This window comes from Balaenoptera physalus (genome assembly GCF_965194825.1).
Source record: "Balaenoptera physalus genome assembly, chromosome: 5".
Lineage (NCBI taxonomy): Eukaryota > Metazoa > Chordata > Mammalia > Artiodactyla > Balaenopteridae > Balaenoptera > Balaenoptera physalus.
Genome location: NC_138884.1, coordinates 58,446,675 through 58,466,693, shown reverse-complemented (window position 1 = coordinate 58,466,693; position 20,019 = coordinate 58,446,675). Strand labels below are relative to the sequence as shown.

Below are 20,019 nucleotides of genomic sequence, written 5' to 3'. Positions count from 1 at the left end.
GGTGGGGGGTGGGGGGTGGAGGGTAGGGGGTAGGGGGTGGGGGCCGGGGCCTTTGGGGCAGGGCCTTGGCAGCGTGCAGGATTTATCGCTCAGGGCCAGAGTGACGATGCAGTAGCTTTTTCAAGAGCGGGGTTCGTTGGTTTGGATGTTTGAAAAACCTGTGGCAGATTTTTCAACAGCTCCACGTGTTGAAGGATCTGATTCTCAAATACAACCCTGAAATGAGCCCGAGGGCTAACACCACCGTCCCAGAGCCACTGCAAGACTTGTTTGATGTTGCAAAGAAAAAGAAACACTTTTTTACAACAGGTCCTGACTATTATTGTCTCCTCCAAAGCGTCAACAATTTGCAGTCAGAACCCGGTTCCTCCCACTGCGATGATCCTTCTGATGTTCTGTCGAAGGTTCAATTCAGCCTGAGGTCTCCATGCCACACATCTCGTCGCCCGACCACGTGGGCACTGCAGGCACCATATAGCACTTGTCGTTGTCGACATCATCATCATACTAGGGTTATCAAGAGGGAAGAACCAGGGCTCTGGTAAGTGTTAACACTGTGTGTGTGAAAGAAAGAGGGAATGAATTTATATTTTCTCTATCTCTATTTTCTGTGTTTTAAATATTCTGTGTTTTATTCTATGTAGTTCTCTTTCAGGTCATTAACAAAAGCAATCCAAGTGTTGAAAGAAAGAAAATGTTAAGTTGTTGCTGACGTGTAGTAGGTAGTTAGGCCAATGATGGTTGTGTCTGTACTGAACATAGGCAGACTTTTTTTTCTTGTCATTATTTCCTGAGCAATACAGTGTAAAAACTACACAGCATTTACATTGTATTAGGTATTATAAGTAAGCTAGATATGATTTAAAGTATACAGGGAGGTTGTTTGCAAATACTAGGCCATTTTACTATATATAAGGGATTTGAGCATCCACAGGTTTTGGTATCCGTCGGGGGTCCCGGAACCAATCCACACAATGTAGAGGGACCACTGTGCTTCCGAGAATCCGTGTGGAGCCGTGGTTCTCAAACCCAGCTACACGTTAGGATCACCCCAGGCATTTTTAACATGCTGATGCTTTGGTTCCTTCCACAACCAGGAATGTCAATTCAGTAGGTCTGGGATGGGACCTAGGTGTATTTAAGGTCCCCAGATGATACTAACATGGAGACCGGGCTGGGAAGTTCTGGGTAAACATTTCCGTCCAGGCTTCAGCTATCAAGATGCATGTAACATACCCTTTATTAGCCATGTAAATACTTGCTTTACTAAGTCTTCTATTTGTTCTCAGTGCTTTGGTCATGAAACTGTAATTTATAGCCCTTACGGTATGTGCTATACCGTCGAATATATTTTATGTTTAACAGCACCCTCCCTGGGATAGCAAATACTGTTTCAAAGCAGTGAGAATCCCATGAGGACAGAAGTCCAGACTGTCCTGTTGTCATCTGTTTCCCCAGTGCCTGGAACCAAGGAAATACTTAAAATTGTTTGTTGGATGGATAGGTAAACGATCAGAGAGAGTTAAGACCATATATTGGACTACTAAGCTCAAATATATTTAATGATAGAGTCTAGATTAGAAATATCTGTGTCTGAGAATGCTGAGCTGGGTCTAATCACTAAGTAGTAACAGAGGTAAATGTAAGGTCCTGTCCTTCAGTCCAAGGGTACAGGCACAGAAAACATCTAACATGTTTCTAGCAATGCATGAAAAGGACTTAGTGGTTACCCAAAAAGACAGTTACAGGGACTTCCCCGGGGTCCAATGGTTAAGACTCTGCGCTCACAATGCAGGGGGCCCAGGTTTGATCCCTGGTCAGGGAGCTAGATCCTGCATGCATGCTGCAACTAAGAAGATCCCGCGTGCCGCAACTAAGACCTGGCACAGCCATATACATAAATAAATATTAAGAAAAAAAAAGACAGTTACAGCCCTAAATCATATTAATAGATGTAGGATCTGGAATGTCGGAGACAATCACCCCATTTTTATTCCAGATCACATCTGTGGTACTATGTGCAGTTCTGAAAACCATCATCGAGGATGGGGACAATATAAAAACTAAAGAATATTTGGCAAAGACTCCCAGGATATTGAAAAATCATACCATGTCATACAGAGGATGGTTGGAGGACAGGGGAAGTTTTCTTGGAGGAACTCGGGACTGTGAAAGTTATCTTTATTTATTTGAGGGATTAACATTGAGAAACCAGGCTGGATTTATCTGATGTGACCCCAAAGAGTTGGATTAGAACCAAATTTTAACTCCATACCAAAAAATGACTTTTCCAAGATCAAAGCTAGCCAAGAAAGGACTGTGGAATGTCTCTCTTACATAGACTGAGGTATTCTGGCAGATGTCTATAGGTCAGTGATGTTCTGCAGGAGCACTGGGGGGTCCTGCTTAAACACAAATACTGCTTCAGTAGGTCCCCAGTGGAGCCTGATCTCTCTTGCATTTCTAACAAGCTCCCAGGTGATGTCCACTCAATGGCCTCTAAGGTCCTTTCCAAGTCTGAGACTTCGGTTTCTATGAAATAGGTGCATGTCCCCTCCTATGAAGACTCCACTCCCTTTGACTTTAGGTGTAGCCCTGTTGCAACCAGTTGTAAGGAGAGACCTTTGGGAAACTTCCCAAATGAAGCCAAAGTCCCCTATGAATGCCAGGTAGTGATTTTTCCACCACAAAGGAACAGAAGGGACTAATAGACTGTGATCACTGTTCTTAATTAAGAGGTAAAATGGTTACCATTCTCTTTCCTGAAAAGTGGACTGCGGATTTGTAGAGGTGGAGAATGAGTAATATCTGTAAAATCTTTTTTGTTCCTTTTTGCCTTGTACATCTGTAGAGACAGATTAGGGAGAAACTTGTAACTCTGCCTCTCAAATAAGACAAAAGGAAATTTTAAGTGCATTTCCGCATGGCTTCATCAATTTCCATCCCAGTTAAAAGGGTCAAAACACCATCTCCTCTTGCCGGAAACATCCCAGTGGTCTCTCAAGGACTTGGATATAGGCTGAGGACAGTCTTGTCACCCACCCCTCCCCAAAACTGGCAGAGACTGCAGGCTGCATACCCCTCCCCGACATTCTTTTTCCTTCCTTCCTTTGTCATAGAATCTCTGGTTCTTAGCTAGGCATATGACTTCCCAGAGAAAAAGAGATCCTGTTTCCTAGATTCCTTTGCTTGTTTTCCTGATCTCTCTTTAAATGTCGTTAATGATGGAAAATGACATTCCACGTGGGAATAACATAGTGATATAAACATTTTTAATGAAGCATTGCCATTTTATCCAGGATACTGAAAAGGGTTCGCTGTGGTACAAGGAGCAGAGAGGTAAAGTCTTAGATCGTCATTTGCGGTGTTAAACAATGCTGGAGCAAGAAGCTGCATTTGGCTATGAAGTTCCTGAAGAACTTCATGAATCATGAATCTCCCCGTCTTTCGGGGGCAAAGGAGCCTGTTGTGTTAGGAGTCGAAGGAGGAGCAGTTTCTGTTATTGGTGGGAATGGTGGCACGGGGGCTATGGTAGTCCGTCTGTTCATTGGTGGTTTCCGCTGATAAAACAAAAATCAAGACAAAAAAGGCATTCATAAATCTTCAACATATAAATATTACATAGCTACTACTTGAGTAATAAAATATTTTAAAGTTTTTATAGTTAAGAGGGGAGAATTTTCAACCAATACCATTTTTTTTTTTTAGTTTTATTAACATTACCAACTTCCTCTATTTCTCTCTGTGTGTATGACAGTTAATTACTGAAATTTCAAATTGTTTGCATTTCATCTTTGAAAAGAAAAGCAAGTACTTTCTTTCCAACCTTGTTGTTCCAGCCAATCTTTTTGGGAAGAACAACTAGAAGAGTTGGACGTCCCCGCCGCCAAGTGTTTACGCATACTTCTGAAGGTAGCAGAGTTCTAAGAAATTGAGGCTATACGGACTCGAGATTGTGGGGAGGCAAGAATCCCAGGGAGGCATTTGACTGCCCTCAAGGCAATTGGCGATTCCTAAAGCAGTGGCTGAAAAGGCTGGAAGCCGAGCAGGACTTTTGACAAACTCACAGGGCTGGGGGACAAAAGTTCAAGTTCAGGGGCTGCTGGAGAGAAGGAGACTTGATAAGTAACCGGCTTACAGCTAGGACCCCAAAGACCTCACCCTGGGGGTAAGAGTGAACCAGGGGGACTTGTTCTAATCATCTCAGTCTCCAAATGGATCAAGGTGATCTGTGAATGTTGTCTCCATAGTCTACATAGTCTAGAAACAAAAGTAAATTCTCTCTGGAGGACGATAACTTCATCCAGAACCTCAAGTTGTCTCTATAATTTTCAAAAACAATGTTCACTGCTCAATCAAAAACAACCAGGCTAAAAAAAGAATCCCGAGGGGGTGGGGTTAAGGGGAATGAGACTCAAGTGACAGTGAAAAAAAGTCTATCATAGAAGCAGACCCTCAGGAGGTCCAAACAGTGGAGTTACCAGACACTGACTTGAAAATAACTGTGATTAAAATGCTCAAGGAATTAGAAGATAAGATGGTGACTTTGGCATAAAATGGACATTTTAGAGCTGAAAAATAGAAGGAAATAGAATAATTGTAAGAAATTATGATTTCTTAAATAATTTCACATATTTTTATACATAAATATATATGTATATTTTTTTTAAATGGAAGTTCCCTCTCAGATATTTTTAGTAGGATACATGTAATGAAAATTTGAGAGGACTTTTGCTTAATAACTATCTTCAACATTTTCAAGAAATTGTAATGCTTTTCAGACAGATTCACAAGTTTTAGTTCTTCCATTAATTAGCAATTTTGTTAGTATGTGGAACATTCTTAATTCATAAGCAGTGACTTAAAGTTTTATTAAAAATAAGATATAAATGGGAAATTAGCCAGTATTATGATGACAAAACCCTCAAACATGATTTCACATTTCCTGTCTTTCCCTTTATTTTCCTGAACCTTCATTCTTCTTTCAAGTGTTGATAATGATAGAAAAATCAAAAATGAAAACTTACACAGGTAATGAAGAGTTCATAAAACCTCTGAAGGTACTGCAAGGGGGGGAAAAAAAAACCCAGTTACCTGACATTTAATTGTTAGGAAATTTTGTTTCAGTTCACATATAATTCTTTAAGTTCTTAGAAAAAGAAATACTTCCAAGAAGAAATTGCAAAAATTACTTTAAGGTCTGTGAGTAGTAAAGAAGCTTGTTGTAATGTAAATTGGACAATCATATAGAAGAAAAGGGAGTTAGGAGTTAGCTGAGATGAGGATCAGTACAAAAATTTTCCAGAGATTAACTCCACTAAAAAACAACCAGAGCCCATAGAAACATAAAGATTTATCTCTGCCTTTTTAGTCAGACTATAAAAGGAAAGGGAAGTTGAGAGCCAAGATGAGGAACAGAGAGCTGTGTGCTTTGGCAATTCTCTCTGAGCAGAAACCTGAGCTTTCAAAGATGCTCCAAACATCTTCAGGAAGATGCAAAGCAGCAAGCAATATACCAAGAGGCCACAATCTACAGATCAAAATCTATGCTAAAGATAATTACTGAAAATAAGTATAAATTTATCTCTGAGCTTGCTTGGCAAAAAAAGCAGACATTTGTCTGTTGAGATGAAGTCTTCTAAAAGGAATTAATAATACATGTAACTTCTTAATGAGGAATTTCAGATATTATAATGGATGTATTTAATGAGTTTACCAGGTGATGCAGTAATAGTCTACATGGGCTCATTCTTTGACAGATCCTCTGAAAAGTAAGGACATAATATTAAGTTGCAAAAACAAAATATTCTGGTGGTTTCTGGGTTCTAGATTATTTAAGTCAGATTATGCTAAACTTGTAAAAGACGTTTAATGACTTATGTTATCCCCTTATTGTGAAAGAGAAGGATCTAAACCAGTTGTATATTGAGAAGGGTGGTGTTCACCCAGACAAGAAGTGACACGAGGCTGGTGTTCTAACTTTCACGGGCCTGGAGACGGTCCATTTCTCTGGAGATGATTCTCCCAACTGGCAGGAACTGTCCACAGAATTCCTAGGTATGCCAGTGAGGCTGGTTCGTATGCTTCCCACCCTAGATTTTTCATTTTTACCTTGGAGAAAATCTTTTTTTTTTTTTTTTTTTTCAATTTTGTTGAAGTATAGTTGACTTGCAATGCTGTGTTAATTTCTGCTGTACAGCAAAGTGACTCAGTTATACATATGTATATTCTTTTTCATATTCTTTTCCAGTACTTTTTATGACAGGATATTGAATATAGTTCCCTGTGCTTTACAGTAGGACCTTGTTGATATTCATTCTATATGTAATAGTTTGCATGTGCTATCCCCAAATTCCCACTCCATCCCTCCTCCAGCTCCCTCCCCCCTCGGCAACCACAAATCTGTTCTCTATCTCTGTGGGTCTATTTCTGTTTTGTAGATATGTTCATTTGTGTCATATTTTAGATTCCACATATAAGTGATATCATATGGTATTTGTCTTTCTCTTTCTGACTTACTTCACTTAGTATGATAGTCTCTAGTTGCATCCATGTTGATGCAAATGGCATTAGTTCATTCTTTTTTATGGCTGAGTAATATTCCATTGTATATATATACCACATCTTCTTTATCCATTCATCTGCCAATGGACATTTAGGTTGCTTCCATGTCCTGGCAATTATAAATAGTGCTGCTATGAACATAGCGGTGCATATAGCTTTTCAAATTATAGTTTTGTCTGGGTATATGCCCAGAAGTGGAATTGCTGGATCATATGGCAACTCTATTTTTAGTTTTTTTAGGAACCTCCATACTGTTCTCCATAGTGGCTGCACTAATTTACATTCCCACCAAAAGAGTAAGAGGGTTCCCTTTTCTTGGAGAAAATCTTGTAATCATACTTTATGTTCCTGAAAATATTACTTCTTGAAAATGTCACAGATTTTCTCCCTAAATCATATCTTCCTAGGAGACAACAAATATTCCTAATTTTGGTTTTTATAAAAAAAGAACAGTTACCTTCCAGTTTAAGAAGTGATCATGGCGAATTCCAGAATGAAATTCTCGTACCTGTGAAAATTGAGAGGCAGAGTATGGAGACTGAGGAAATAGATGTAATAATAATAATAGTAATTAACTAGGAGACTTAGACTTTGAGTTCCCAGAAGGCAGAGACTATGTTTTGTCATCTGTGTAATCCTGGCACCTAGCATGATCCGCCCATTTCAAGAAAAATTTGTTTACAGAATAAGCGAATGAATGTTGCATCTGTTAACATCGGTCACTAATCCTTTTTAATACCAAAAATATTATCTCAGTTACAGGCATACCTAGTTTTATTGCACTTCACAGATACTGCATTTTTTTTTTTTTACAAATTGAAGGTTTGTGGCAACCCTGTGACAAGTCTATCATTCATTTTTCCACCAGTGCTTGCTCACTTCATGTCTCTGTGTCACATTTTGGTAATTCTCACAATATTTCAAACTTTTGATTATTATCATATTTATCATGGTGATCTGTGCTCAGTGATCTTTAATATTACTACTACGACCTGCTGAAGGCTCAGATGATGGTCAGCATTTTTTAGCAATGAAGTATTCTTCAACAAAGGTGCACATTGTTTTGTAGACATAATGCTACTGCACACAAAATAGATTACAGTAGAGTGTAAACCTAACTTTTATATGCACTGGGAAGCCAAGAAATTCGTGTGACCCACTTTCTTGTAATATTTGCTTTATTGTTGTGGTCTGGAACCGAACTCGCGATATCTCCGAGGTAAACCTGTAATTCTCTCAGCCTACTCACTCTCTGCTTTGTTCATAATAACGACCTGAGCTGTAGTTTTCCTTAACCTGCTACCACGCGGCTTCCGTTTGTCTCAAGGTTTATCAAGGGCTTCTCCAGAGCAATCACAGCTCCCTCTGACGGCCCCTCCCTCATCCAGTGGGTCTCAACCTCCGTTGCCCAGTGGAATAATCACCTGGGGAGCATATAAAAATCCTGATGCCTGGATCACACCCCAGGCCAATTACGTCAGGTTTTGGGGGTGGGACCCAGACATCAGGACTTCTTAAAGTTTCCCAAGCAATTCCAAAATGCGGCCAAGATTGAGAATGACTGCTCTGTTCTGAGGCCAGGAGAGTTTCTCAGCCGCGCTTGACTCAAATCTATTGTTTTTCTAACAGGGTCTTTTAAAATAGGTTGAAAGAGCTACTTTTAGCTCCAAAGAAACTTAAAATGGATACTGTGGCTTTGACTCCAATGATAGATTTTTTTTTTTTTTTTTGAGGGTTGAATATAAAAGTTTGGAATGCATGAACCAAGGCTGATTTGCAGAAATAGACATTAAGAGTTTACTTACTGGTGTGCAGTGAGCTGTAACCAAAAGGAAAGTGATCAGAAACACCACTTTCATCTTTCGACTCTATCTACAAGTAAAACAAGAGTATTAATTCTTAACTTAGAAATTATGGAGCCCTTTCCTGCTTATGTAGCGTGACACTGGATCAGGCACATTATTAAGGAGCTTGGCGAAGATTATGCTATTGGGAGCCAAAGGATGTATAGATTAGAGATTCTGGAAGATATTAAACAATTGGAATATAGATTATGATTCACATGCCTTAAGAATTGTGTGTGGCTCTAATTCAAGATCTACAACATACACACACACACATGCATGCATTCAAGTACAGTACAGTATAAAACATTTCATGCTTACTAGGAATATTCCCCCAGTGAGTTTAAAAGAATATTGGTCTATTCTATTAACTGCTTGTAAAAACACAGCTTTTAAAATAGTTATTATTTCATTTGATTCTTACAGTGACTTTGATAGGTAGATATCATTAGTATAATCCACTTAGAAGTGGGTATTTGTCTTGTCTATACTCCTAGATTATGATGTAGATTGTTTATTTGATGTGTTAGTAAATTCTAATAGGTTCACGGTTTTTCTGTTTTCTACTGTATCATGGCAACTTTTATTTCAATCATTTTCATTTTTCATGCAAACAGGAAAAATTCCATCATCTTTTAAATGATATACAAAATGCCTTTTTTGTTGTTTTGAGGGAAGAGAAGAGAGATCAGGCATTCTGAAGATAAATATAATTGTTTTATTTCTCCATAAGAATACTGTAATTTTTATCAAGAGTATATTGATTGATTTTTGTAAGTGGTGTCACTCTTGGTAAATGTTTTTAATAAAACTTAATTCTGCCATTTGAAATACTTTCTACAAAGAGAGCTCTAAATGTAATTTTAAAACAAATCAAGACAAAATGACAACACATATCCAATAATCTTAGATCTGTGAAATGCCATAAGAAAATATGTCCTGAACCAAACTGCCAATGACTGATTTTAAAGATCCATCATCAAGATTAAACAATATTTGAAATGGGAAGAAAGCCTTCAAGAGGATGATATGAAGACCAAATTTATGTAAATATTATTGCCTGCTGGAAGGCTTGCATCCTTCATGTTCCCCTGTTATAACTGTTGATGTTCCCCTTATTTTTCCTTATATACATTGCTGTAAATATGGAGGAGGGAAACAGGAATGTACATTTGCAGGATAACTTTTAATATTCCACTTATGTAGGTTTTCTGTCACTGCTGTTTTTCTATAATTTGTTTTCAGTCACTATTTTAAAGCCCTAACATAACCCAGAGCAAACATCAGAGTAACATATTTAAAATAAATAAACATGTGAGTACCTGAGACAATATTTAAAGAATTAAAAACATAGGCCATGACTATAAAAGAGAATTAAAATGTTATTGTCAATAAATTAAATTCTTTAATTCTCAACCTTTCCAGTTATCCATATCTTTTACAAGATAATGTAATTTATAATTGAAAGGATATTTGTTACCTTGTACACCAGGAAAAATGAAATGTCCAATATCGTTAAGATTTCCTTGACGCCTCGTTTGCAGATGATCTGGATAATTGGAAGATATTTATATATGTGGATAGTAATGACGTGCTGTGTCAGCACTTTAAAAAAAAAAAGATTCCTCATGACCCTCATTTACATAGGAATGGGACAGGGGTTTCCCGTACAAGGACAATACCTCATTCTTTGCAGGACCAAGACCCTTGTCTCTGATCATAATACATTTTTGTGGTTATTCTTGAGACATGAATAATTCAGGAGGCCTAGGGTTTTGCTAATGAACAATCAGGACAAATAATTGCAACAACTAGAAAAGTACCATACTTGTATTAGTAGTTTGGCTAGGAGATGCACCCTGAGAATTTCAACTTAAAAGACTTAACATAAATCCATTGAAATCTGTGTGAATCATGCATTGACAGAGGATGTCTTTTTCTGCCATCTCATTCAGTGGGGAGACAGAGGCTATGAGCTGGATAAGTGGAAGAAGCACTAGCCTAAGTGTCAGCCCTCCGCGTCCGAGCTCAGCCACTGCCTGTGTTGGCTACACCTGGTGAAGGTCAGTTTGGTTTTCCACAGAAAAATCCCCAGGGCTCTCCTTATCTCAGAGTCCAGGTCCCAGCTAACTCAATACCAGAGAAAGGAAATTTTTCCCTCCTCCGACAAAACCCCATTCATCTCTTGCTCCTGTATGTTTGACAGGATAAATATTTAGCTCCTTTCAGAGAAGTCCTATACTCTCCACATCTATAGGTTTCACTTTTATGGTCCAGGCAGATCAGTCTGCAGCATTTTTACCAAAATCTAGGTTATCCAGTCTTAAATAACATCACCTGTGGGACACCAACAGCTTAGCCAAGGCAACATCACTTTGCCAAACCCAATTCTTTTCACAATATATGTATATATTAATGAGCACTCTTTTATTGGGCTAATAAAAATAGTGTCACCTAGTTCTGGGGAAAAGTTCTAGTGCTTTGAAACTCCATTGCAAAATGAAATAAAATGCAAACTTCACAACTTCACCTCACAGACCTCCCACCATGTTCTAGCTACATAAGTATGTGAATAGTGTAATTGCCCGCAGCCCGGAATTCACTCTTTTTCTCTAGTATGATAAAACAGATTGATTCCTTTTAAAGCAGTACCCGTTCTCCTCTTTCATCTTGTCTGGAACAGAGATAATGGATAAGTGGGAAAAATCAAAGAAACTTCTGGATCCATCACAATGGGAGTCCAACCACCACACTAAGCAGCAGCAAACGGGATGGCCTGGGAGCCATATCAGAACCTTGTTTGTTAACTTATCTGTGTCTCCTAAATTGAAGCACTGTCTAACTCTTGGCTTCTCAACAGTGGTGATCAGAAGTTTGTTTCTTCAGGAACAAATTTGAGTGGGTGGACCTCTCAGCTTTCTCGGATTTGGCATCCCACAGGAGTATGTGCTTTCCCTTTGAAGATTCACAAGCCCTCAGCACTAAGAAACACAGACCACCATCCAGAGCAGAATGTAACACACTTTCTCAGTGTGGCTTTTGCTTTTTTTTTTTTAAGTATAGTTGATTTACAATATTATATTCGTTTCAGGTGTACAACATAGTGATTCAATAGTTTATAGATTATACTCCATTTAAAGGTATTATAAAATATTGGCTATATTCCCTGTGCCGTACAGTAAATCCTTGTATCTTATTTTATACAAAGTAGTTTGTACCACTTAATCCCCTACCCCTATCTTGCCCCTTTCCTCTCCCCACTGGTAACCATTAGTTTGTTCTCTCTATCTGTGTCTGTTTGTTTTGTTATATTCATTCGTTTGTTCTATTTTTTAGATTCCACCTATGAGTGATAACATACAGTATGTCTATCTCCATCTTATTTCACTAAGTATGAAATCCTCCAGGTCCATCCATGTTGTTGCACATGGCAAAATTTTGTTCTTTTTTATGGCTAATATTCCATTGTGTGTGTCTGTATATGTATATATGTGTGTATGTATGTGTGTGTGTATATGTACACACACACACACACACACACACACAGCTTCTTTATCCATTCATCTATTGATGGGCACTTAGGTTGCTTCTATATCTTGAATATTGTAAATAAAGTTGCTGTGAACATTGGGGTGCCTGTATCTTTTCAAATTAGTGTTTTCATTTTCTTTGCATATATACCTTGGAGTAGAATTGCTGGATCATATGGTAGTTCTATTTTTAGATTTTTGAGGAACCTCCGTACTGTTTTCCATAATGACTACACCAGTTTACATTCCCACCAACAGTGCAGGAGGGTTTCCTTTTCTCCACATCCTCCCAAACATTTGTTACTTGTGGTCTTTTTGTTGGTAGCCATTTGGACAGGTGTGAGGTGATATCTCACTGTGGTTTTGATTTGCATCGAATCAAAGTGTTGAGTATCTTTTCATGTGCCTGTTGGCCATCTGTATGTCTTCTTTGGAAAAATGTCTATTCAGGTTTTCTTGGTAGGTAGATAGATAGATAGATGGATAGATAGATAGATAGATAGATAGATGATAGAAAGAAAATGGAACAATGGAATATTATTCAGCCATAAAAAAGAAGGAAATCTTGCCATTTTTGACAACATGGATGGGCCTGGAAGGCATTATGCTAAGTGAAATAAGTCAGACAAAGACAAATACCATATGATCTCTCTTATATGTGGAATCTAAAACAAAACAAAACAAATCAAACAAAAAACAGATTGGTGGTTGCCGGAAGTGGGGTGGGGGGGAATGAGAGAAATGGATGAGGGCGGGTCAAAGGGTTAAAAAAGTGTAGTAAGTCAGGATGTATGATAGCTACAGAGGGGAAAAAAAAGTCTTTATAACACCAGAACACTTTACTCTGTTCTTAGAAATAAGCATGACATTAATGAAAAAAAATTTTTTTAGGGTGAGACTTCAAGTTATCCCTAACTGGTCATAATAAAGTCTAATAGTATTTTTAATTTAGTGAGGGAATTAGCATTTTCAAGGAAACCTTCAAAAATATTTTTGTTATGTTAAAAAAAAAAAAAGAAATGAGGTACTGATAACTGCTGCAACATGTATGCACTTTGAAAACATTATGCAAAGAGAGAAAGGCGCCAGATACAAATGTCCACATATTGTATGATTCCATTTATATGAAATGTTCAGAATAGGCAAATACATAGAGACAGAAAGCAGATTAATAGTTGCAAGAGCTGGGGAGAGGGGGAATGGGAGTGATGCTAATGAGTATGTTGTTTCTTTTAGGGTGATGAAAATGTTCTGGAATTAGAGAATGGTGATGATGTACAACTCCAGGGATATACTAAAGCCATTGAACTGTACACTCTAAAAGACTGAACTTTATGGATTGTGAATCATATTTCAATAAACTTGTTATTAATATATGCATATGAACAAAAAACATAAGAACAACTCATGATCCTAATACTTAGAGCTGACCACTAGCAACTTTTTAATGCATTTCCTTCTAGTCCTTCCTTTAACATATTATTTATGTAGCTGAAATCTTAGTGAAGTCTTGCCTTTTTTTTTTTTTTTTTACATAATATGGCAACTACAAACTCCTTGTAAACACTAATTTTAATAGATGCTTAATAGTTTACTGGCTGAAAGATGAGAGGGCCTGAACTGGCAGGAAACTCTGCACATAGAGTGGTGTTCTAGGAATCCTAACTAGCTGGGTGATTCAAAAGCCAAAACAGATAAGCAAAAACCTCTAGGTTCTCACTCTTCCTTAGGAAAGAGATAACTTCAATAGTTAATGAAATCAAAAGAAAAATGTCAAAATGTCATATGTCAGAGGACTAAGTTCCTTCATATATAAAAATCACTTTAAAATAAATAAGAAAAAATGAGTAACTCAGTAGGAAATAGAATAAGAACATGAGTAAGTGGTTCACAGAAGAAATACAATGGATAGCAAATTGATAAGATTTAAAATGCACATACCCTTTGACTCAGCAATTCCACTTCTAGGAATTTGCCTTGCCTCTATAATCAGACAAGGGGGCAATGAAAAATGGACAAGAGGATTTATTTATTGCATTATTGTTTATATTTGCAAAAATCTGGTCATCTAACTGTTCCTCAGTTGGGGACTAGTTAAATAAATTATGGTAAGCCATATAATGGAATATATTAAACAAACCACTGGAAAGAATGAAGTAGGCTTATGTGTAAGGATATGAAAAAATCACCAAAATATATTGTTTGGTGAAAAAAATCAAGGCACAAATCATGTAACTTCACATGTGCTTTTAAAAAGATATATTCCAATATGCTTATGCATACCTTTAAACAATTCTGGAAGGATATATACAAACTGTTAACAAAGGTCTCTTTCTAGAAGAATTTTTTCATTTTATACCAATTTATATTCTTAGAATTTTTTACTGTATATATTTTCATAAAAAATATTAAAATATATGTCAGTAGTTGCCATTGAGTTTAATGGGTTTTAAAAGACTATGTTTATTCCCCAAAGTGAGGATAATTTGCTGAGTTATATTCAGGAAACCATTTCAGAGGAAAGATTTAGAACATTCTGCTGCTGATATGCTAAGGATGACTTTGGATCCCGAAATATCCCTCCTCTTCTCAATTTCATGGTGAATGATGCCCAATTACTACATTTTCTGCTCGTCGATTCCAGCTCTCATTGCTCTGTCTGTATCTTTATAAGAAATCCCACCCTTCCTCCACTTACTTGAGTTAACAAGAGCTAGTTCTTTTTAACCAGAACACCCCAGGTAAAAAAGATATTTAAAAAAAATGATAGTTTAACTAATTTAGGTTCTTAAGCCTATGGACACTGATATGTTTTCTGACCAAGACTCTAGGGAATATACTAGTGTATTAACTCGTTCTTAACCAACTGAATTATATCGAAGGAGACATTTATGATTAGTAAGGGCTTATAACCAATTGTTCTCAAAATAAAATGAGGAAAGTGAAAAATAGAGACACTCAGTAACATTTCTGAGAGAATAAATGAAAATCATCTGGAGGTCTCACTCTCCACTGTGATGGAGGTTGTGGGTAGGAATGACAACACAGAGGGGGAAAGAACCATGAGAATTTCATTAGAAGGAAATCAAGGCTGGGGCTGGGAGACAGATATGGGATGGAGAGAGGCTTTGACATTCAGCAGTGGTTCCCAAGTGACGGTGCATGGACAAGCTGCCTCAGATTTATCTGGGGGAGATTTAACCATTTGTACGGGGCTGACTAATGGCCCTCCCCAAAGAGGTCCAGACCCTAATCCCCAGAACCTGTGAATGGATTACCTTACATGGCAAAAAGGACTTTGCAGGTGTGCCATATTATGTTAAAAAAAAAAAAAAAGGCAAGACTTCACTAAGATTTCAGCTACATAAATAATATGTTAAAGAAAGGACTAGAAGGAAATGCATTAAAAAGTTACTAGTGGTCAGCTCTAAGTATTAGGATAATGAGTTGTTCTTATGTTCTTTTTTGTTCATATGCATATATTAATAACAAGTTTATTGAAGGACCTTTTAAGGTCCTTGAGATGTTGATAGCATCCTGCATTATCCAGATGGGCCCAATGTAATTACACAGGCCCTTAAAGAAGGAGGAGGAGGGAGGCAGAAGAGGAGGTCAGAGTGAGGTGATGTGAGAAGAACTCACTGTGCTGTTGCTGGCTTTGAAGATGGAGAAAGGGACCATGAGCCGAGGAAGGTAGGCAGCCCCTAGAAGCTGGACAAGGCAGGGAACAGATGCTCTCCTAGAGCCTCCAGAAAAGAAGGCAGCCTTGCCGAGACCTGTGTTGGATTTCTGACCTACTGAACTGTAAGAGAATAAATTTATGTTGTTTTAAGCCACTAAATTGGTAATTTGTTATAGCAGCAATGGGAAGTAAATATGCCGTCTACAAGCTCTGGGACCCCATCCTCGGTGATTCTGATCCAGCATTTTTTACAAAGCTGATATCTGTCTAGGTTTGGAGAACCCTGCTTAGAATATGCTTTAAATCTGTTTAGAAGAATGGATTTAAAGAATGTAAGTCTTTAAAACTTTTTGTAGATAAAACTTTTTGGAGATCTCATTTTTCTAAAGCGTGTCCAACCAAATACTCCTCCTGATGAAGGAGAGTGTGTGACAGAGTGACCAAGAAATCCAGAAATCAAGTTTTAATACGTACTGATTTTTAGTGAATTTGGTGTGTTATTACTTTGCCGAGTTCTGCTATGTTTGCTATCTACTTCCTGGAACAGTTAATTCCAAACTTATCTCTCAGATAAAGATTAATTTTTGTAATTCTTTTATAGTTACACTTTTTGTTTCAAAATTCAAGGCGTCCAGCCAGTATTTGGTGGGCATTCCTGTGAGCAAGGCACATCAAACTCTCCTTCTTCCCGGTTCTCGCCTCGGGGCTGGGTCAGCAGTCCAGGGCTTCTCAAGGTGGCAGCTGGCCCTTGGTTCTGTGCTGTCACCGAAGAGTGAATTATCCTCACTCTTGGGGTAAACACACAACATGATTACAGTTTCACCAAAACTGCTGCTTTGCTCAGACTCAGTATTCACATTGTGTCATTAAAGACATTTGAATCTTATGTTTTGTAATGAGAAGCTCCAGCCTCTTTGTCAGTTATAATTTTTGTTCTGATTAAGGTCTAAACAAAACGAAACAGAAGCCCTCTAAGGTAGAGGTTTTCAACATGGCCACATATTAGACTTTAACATAATTGCTGATGCCCAGTTTCCACCCCCAGACTTTCTGATTCTGTTGATCCCGAATGGGGCCCAGGTGTCAATATTTTTTAAAACGCTTGCCTCCCCAGATGATTCTAATGTGGAGAACCCTGTTCTAAAGGACTTGAACTCTAGGGTGCCTGTCCTGCCTCCTTTCCTTTTGAGATTTGAGATGCCCAAGAATTCCTGCTGGTGGTTGTAGGGAATCCCACTGTTGGAGGGGCCGGCAGCAGGCGCTTTGGCCTCGGCAACACGGTTTCTTCTTGGATTAGAAAGCTGACAGGACAACCTACTCTTTCAAGTGGAGTTATGGATGCCCAGTGACCTTATTCTTGTTCCCAATGGCTTGGGAAATGGACACATTACTGCAGGATTCCTGCAGATGACTCCAAGTGACAGCCCAAAGTCTGAACCTGCATGAACGTCTGGTACAAGAAACAGCTGTGAGCAAATGCACTAATTAGGGCTATGTTCGTAGCTCTCCAAGGAAGGGTACTCTCACTAGGTTACATAGGCACACTTGGGGAACTGTTGTTTTGGGCTGATGATCTACATGATGACTACATCATGTGCTACATGATGCACACAGTGTAGCTGAGAGCGCCCGGCTCTGTTTTCACTTGCAGATATGTAGCAGTGATGACTAAACAAAAACTAGAATTCCAACAAATGCTGTCAGGTCCCGCACGCGACAGACATGACAAAGCCGTTTTCCATGTGTTCTGTCAGTTAGATGGTAAATACAGAGGAAATATTTGAAATGCCCCCAACCAGATTGGGAGGAAGGCAAGCATCCAATGGGTGAAGCAAATGCTCCCTATTTAGGCTGGAGAACCTATCTCTACCCCAGCCATAAACATAAATGGGGAAGGAAGGCCTAGGTTGATACGGGAAGCATTTGCTTGGGAGACTTGGCCTAAAAAAAGCAGTGAAAAACAGGAAAAAAAATGAAGAGGCCCTCAAGTAACATCCTATCTGCCTATAGAGAGAGACAGTCCTGATGTGATGTAAAGGGCCACGACCCAAGATCGAGGGGTTGTGTGCCGGTGAGGAAGAATTGTGTTTGCTCTGAGTACAGTATCATGTGTTGTTGTTGTGGAGATCACAGAGACAAGGGATGTAGAAATGCCTTATGTAAACTGTAAAGTGCAATATGGATTTGATGGTAGTGGTTCATTACCCAGAGGACCTTGCTACTCAAAGTGTGGTCTGCAAACCAACATCATCAGTCTCACCTAGGAGCTTACTAGAAATGCTTCTGAAAGTGCTTTTTTTGTTTGTTTGTTTTTAAAGACACCAATTGTACTTGAACTTTTGTTACTTTCTTTTTTTTTCTTAATTAATTAATTAATTTCTGGCTGTGTTGGGTCTTCATTTCTGTGCGAGGGCTTTCTCTAGTTGTGGCAAGCGGGGGCCATTCTTCATTGCGGTGCGCGGGCCTCTCACTATCGCGGCCTCTCTTGTTGCAGAGCACAGGCTCCAGACGTGCAGGCTCAGCAGTTGTGGCTCATAGGCCTAGTTGCTCTGCGGAATGTGGGATCTTCCCAGACCAGGGCTCGAACCCGTGTCCCCTGCATTAGCAGGCAGATTCTCAACCACTGTGCCACCAGGGAAGCCCCCTGAAAGTGCTTTTAAAAAAAAACAAAAAAACCCAAAAAGTTTAAAAAAAAAAAATTGTGATAAAACGTACATAACAAAATTTGCCATTTTAATCATTTAAAAAAGTACAGTTCAGTTCAGTGGCATTAGGTAATTTACATTGTTGTGCAACCTTACCATCCACCTCCAGAACTTTTTCATCTTCCCATACTAAAACTTGTACCCTGAATGTGCAAGGTCTCCAGGTGATTCATATGCACAAAATTTAAGAAGCACTGGTCTGGGGGATTTCTGGCAGATCCTGTGTTAAATTTAACCACAGTTTACTATGCAGTAGATGCTGTGCTAAGCATTCTTTATCTCACTTAATCTCAGTTACACTTTATCTCATTTAATCCTCCCAGCAACGTTATGAAATATTATCATGAACCTCACTGTACAGATAGGGAAACATTTCAGCGTTTTACTCAAGGTTGCACATGTGTAAGGGGTGGCCTGTCCTGCCTCCTTATCAGCTGGGGTATCACTTAGCATCTGTGGTTCCAGAGCATATGCTTTCCTTCTTCTGGACTTCCTTGGTACCCATAAAGATCCCATCCAGGTGCTTGCATTTGAGGATATGTGTTGAGGAAGAAAGATGCCTGGATATGTAGAGGGAAGAAGTAAAATAAGATCCCACCACAAGTAAATCTTTATTTCCATGGTTTTACACAACTCATGCATCTAGTAAAGAGACTTGGAGAATCTGGGATGCTGCTTTCACAGCATTATTTTACTTTGTTTCTCCAGAAACTTTACTCTCAACCTGATTTTCTTTCCGTTCTTATGCATTTCAACGGATCCTATGTCTCTCTTTTCAGAACCTTCTGGAACAAACCGGAAGGTCAAACAGGAAGTGTTTGTGGGGAATTCTGTGCTGAGTAGATTGGTGTGGCCAGGCTCACTGCTCTCCTCCCTCACACCCCGTGGTTTCAGGGCTCAGCGTGACTCAGGGATGCAAACTCTGGGAGGTCTGACTTGGAATGTGGGTCAGGAACCCTGACCAGTCTCCTTTGTTCATATCTGAAACTGGGACTTTTACAAAACCCCAAACCTTTTATAATCAGAAAAGATAAATCCCCTATAGGGAAGAAAAACACCATGGAAAATTCCATGGGAAATACCTAAAATTCCCTGTCTCTTTCGTCAACCACTGGGAAGTCAGGTGTGGCCAGATGGCCACAATCGGTGCACAGCTGGACAAGTCCTTGTCCTTTCAGAGAGCAAACACCGTAGAGGGTGCTCTAGTCATTAAAAGTTGCTTGAAAATTACATAAGCCAAGACCCAGGCTTTTTTAAAAAAAAAATTTTTATTAGAGTATAACTGATTTACAATGTTGTGTTAGTTTCTGCTGTACAGCAAAGTGAATCAGTTATACAGATACATATATCCACTCTTCTGAAGATTCTTTTCCCATGTAGGCCATTACAGAGTACTGAAAAGAGTTCCCTGTGCTATACAGTAGGTCCTTATTATCTATTTTATATATGGTAGTGTGTATATGTCAATCCCAATCTCCCAATTCATCCCTCCCCACCCCCTTTTCCCCCTGGTAACCGTAAGTTTTTCTACATCTGTGACTCTATTTCTGTTTTGTAAATAAGTTCATTTGTACCATTTTTTTAAGACCCAGGCTTCTTAAAGATTGCTCAGAACTACTCATTGATCAAAATCGATTAGACGAATGGTTCTCAACCGTGGCCGCACAGTGGAATCAATCACTTGTGAAGCTCTA

The 20,019-nt window shown here is 38.7% G+C and overlaps 1 protein-coding gene across 1 annotated transcript in view; it reads right to left on the bottom strand.

The window, feature by feature from the left end:
* Positions 1-75: 75 nt before the first annotated feature.
* The window catches only part of LOC309661854 (endotoxic shock protective protein U9-ORF-like), a 41,998-nt gene continuing 22,054 nt past the window's right edge, over positions 76-20,019 (bottom strand). The window contains exons 2-7 of the mRNA XM_082463996.1: positions 9,889-18,264; positions 8,370-8,436; positions 7,022-7,072; positions 5,717-5,764; positions 5,028-5,063; positions 76-3,560 (exon numbers count right to left, since the gene is read on the bottom strand). Coding sequence (XP_082320122.1) covers positions 3,429-3,560; positions 5,028-5,063; positions 5,717-5,764; positions 7,022-7,072; positions 8,370-8,423 — 321 coding nt within the window. The 5' untranslated portion in view covers positions 8,424-8,436; positions 9,889-18,264 and the 3' untranslated portion in view covers positions 76-3,428. The remainder of the gene's footprint in view (positions 3,561-5,027; positions 5,064-5,716; positions 5,765-7,021; positions 7,073-8,369; positions 8,437-9,888; positions 18,265-20,019) is intronic.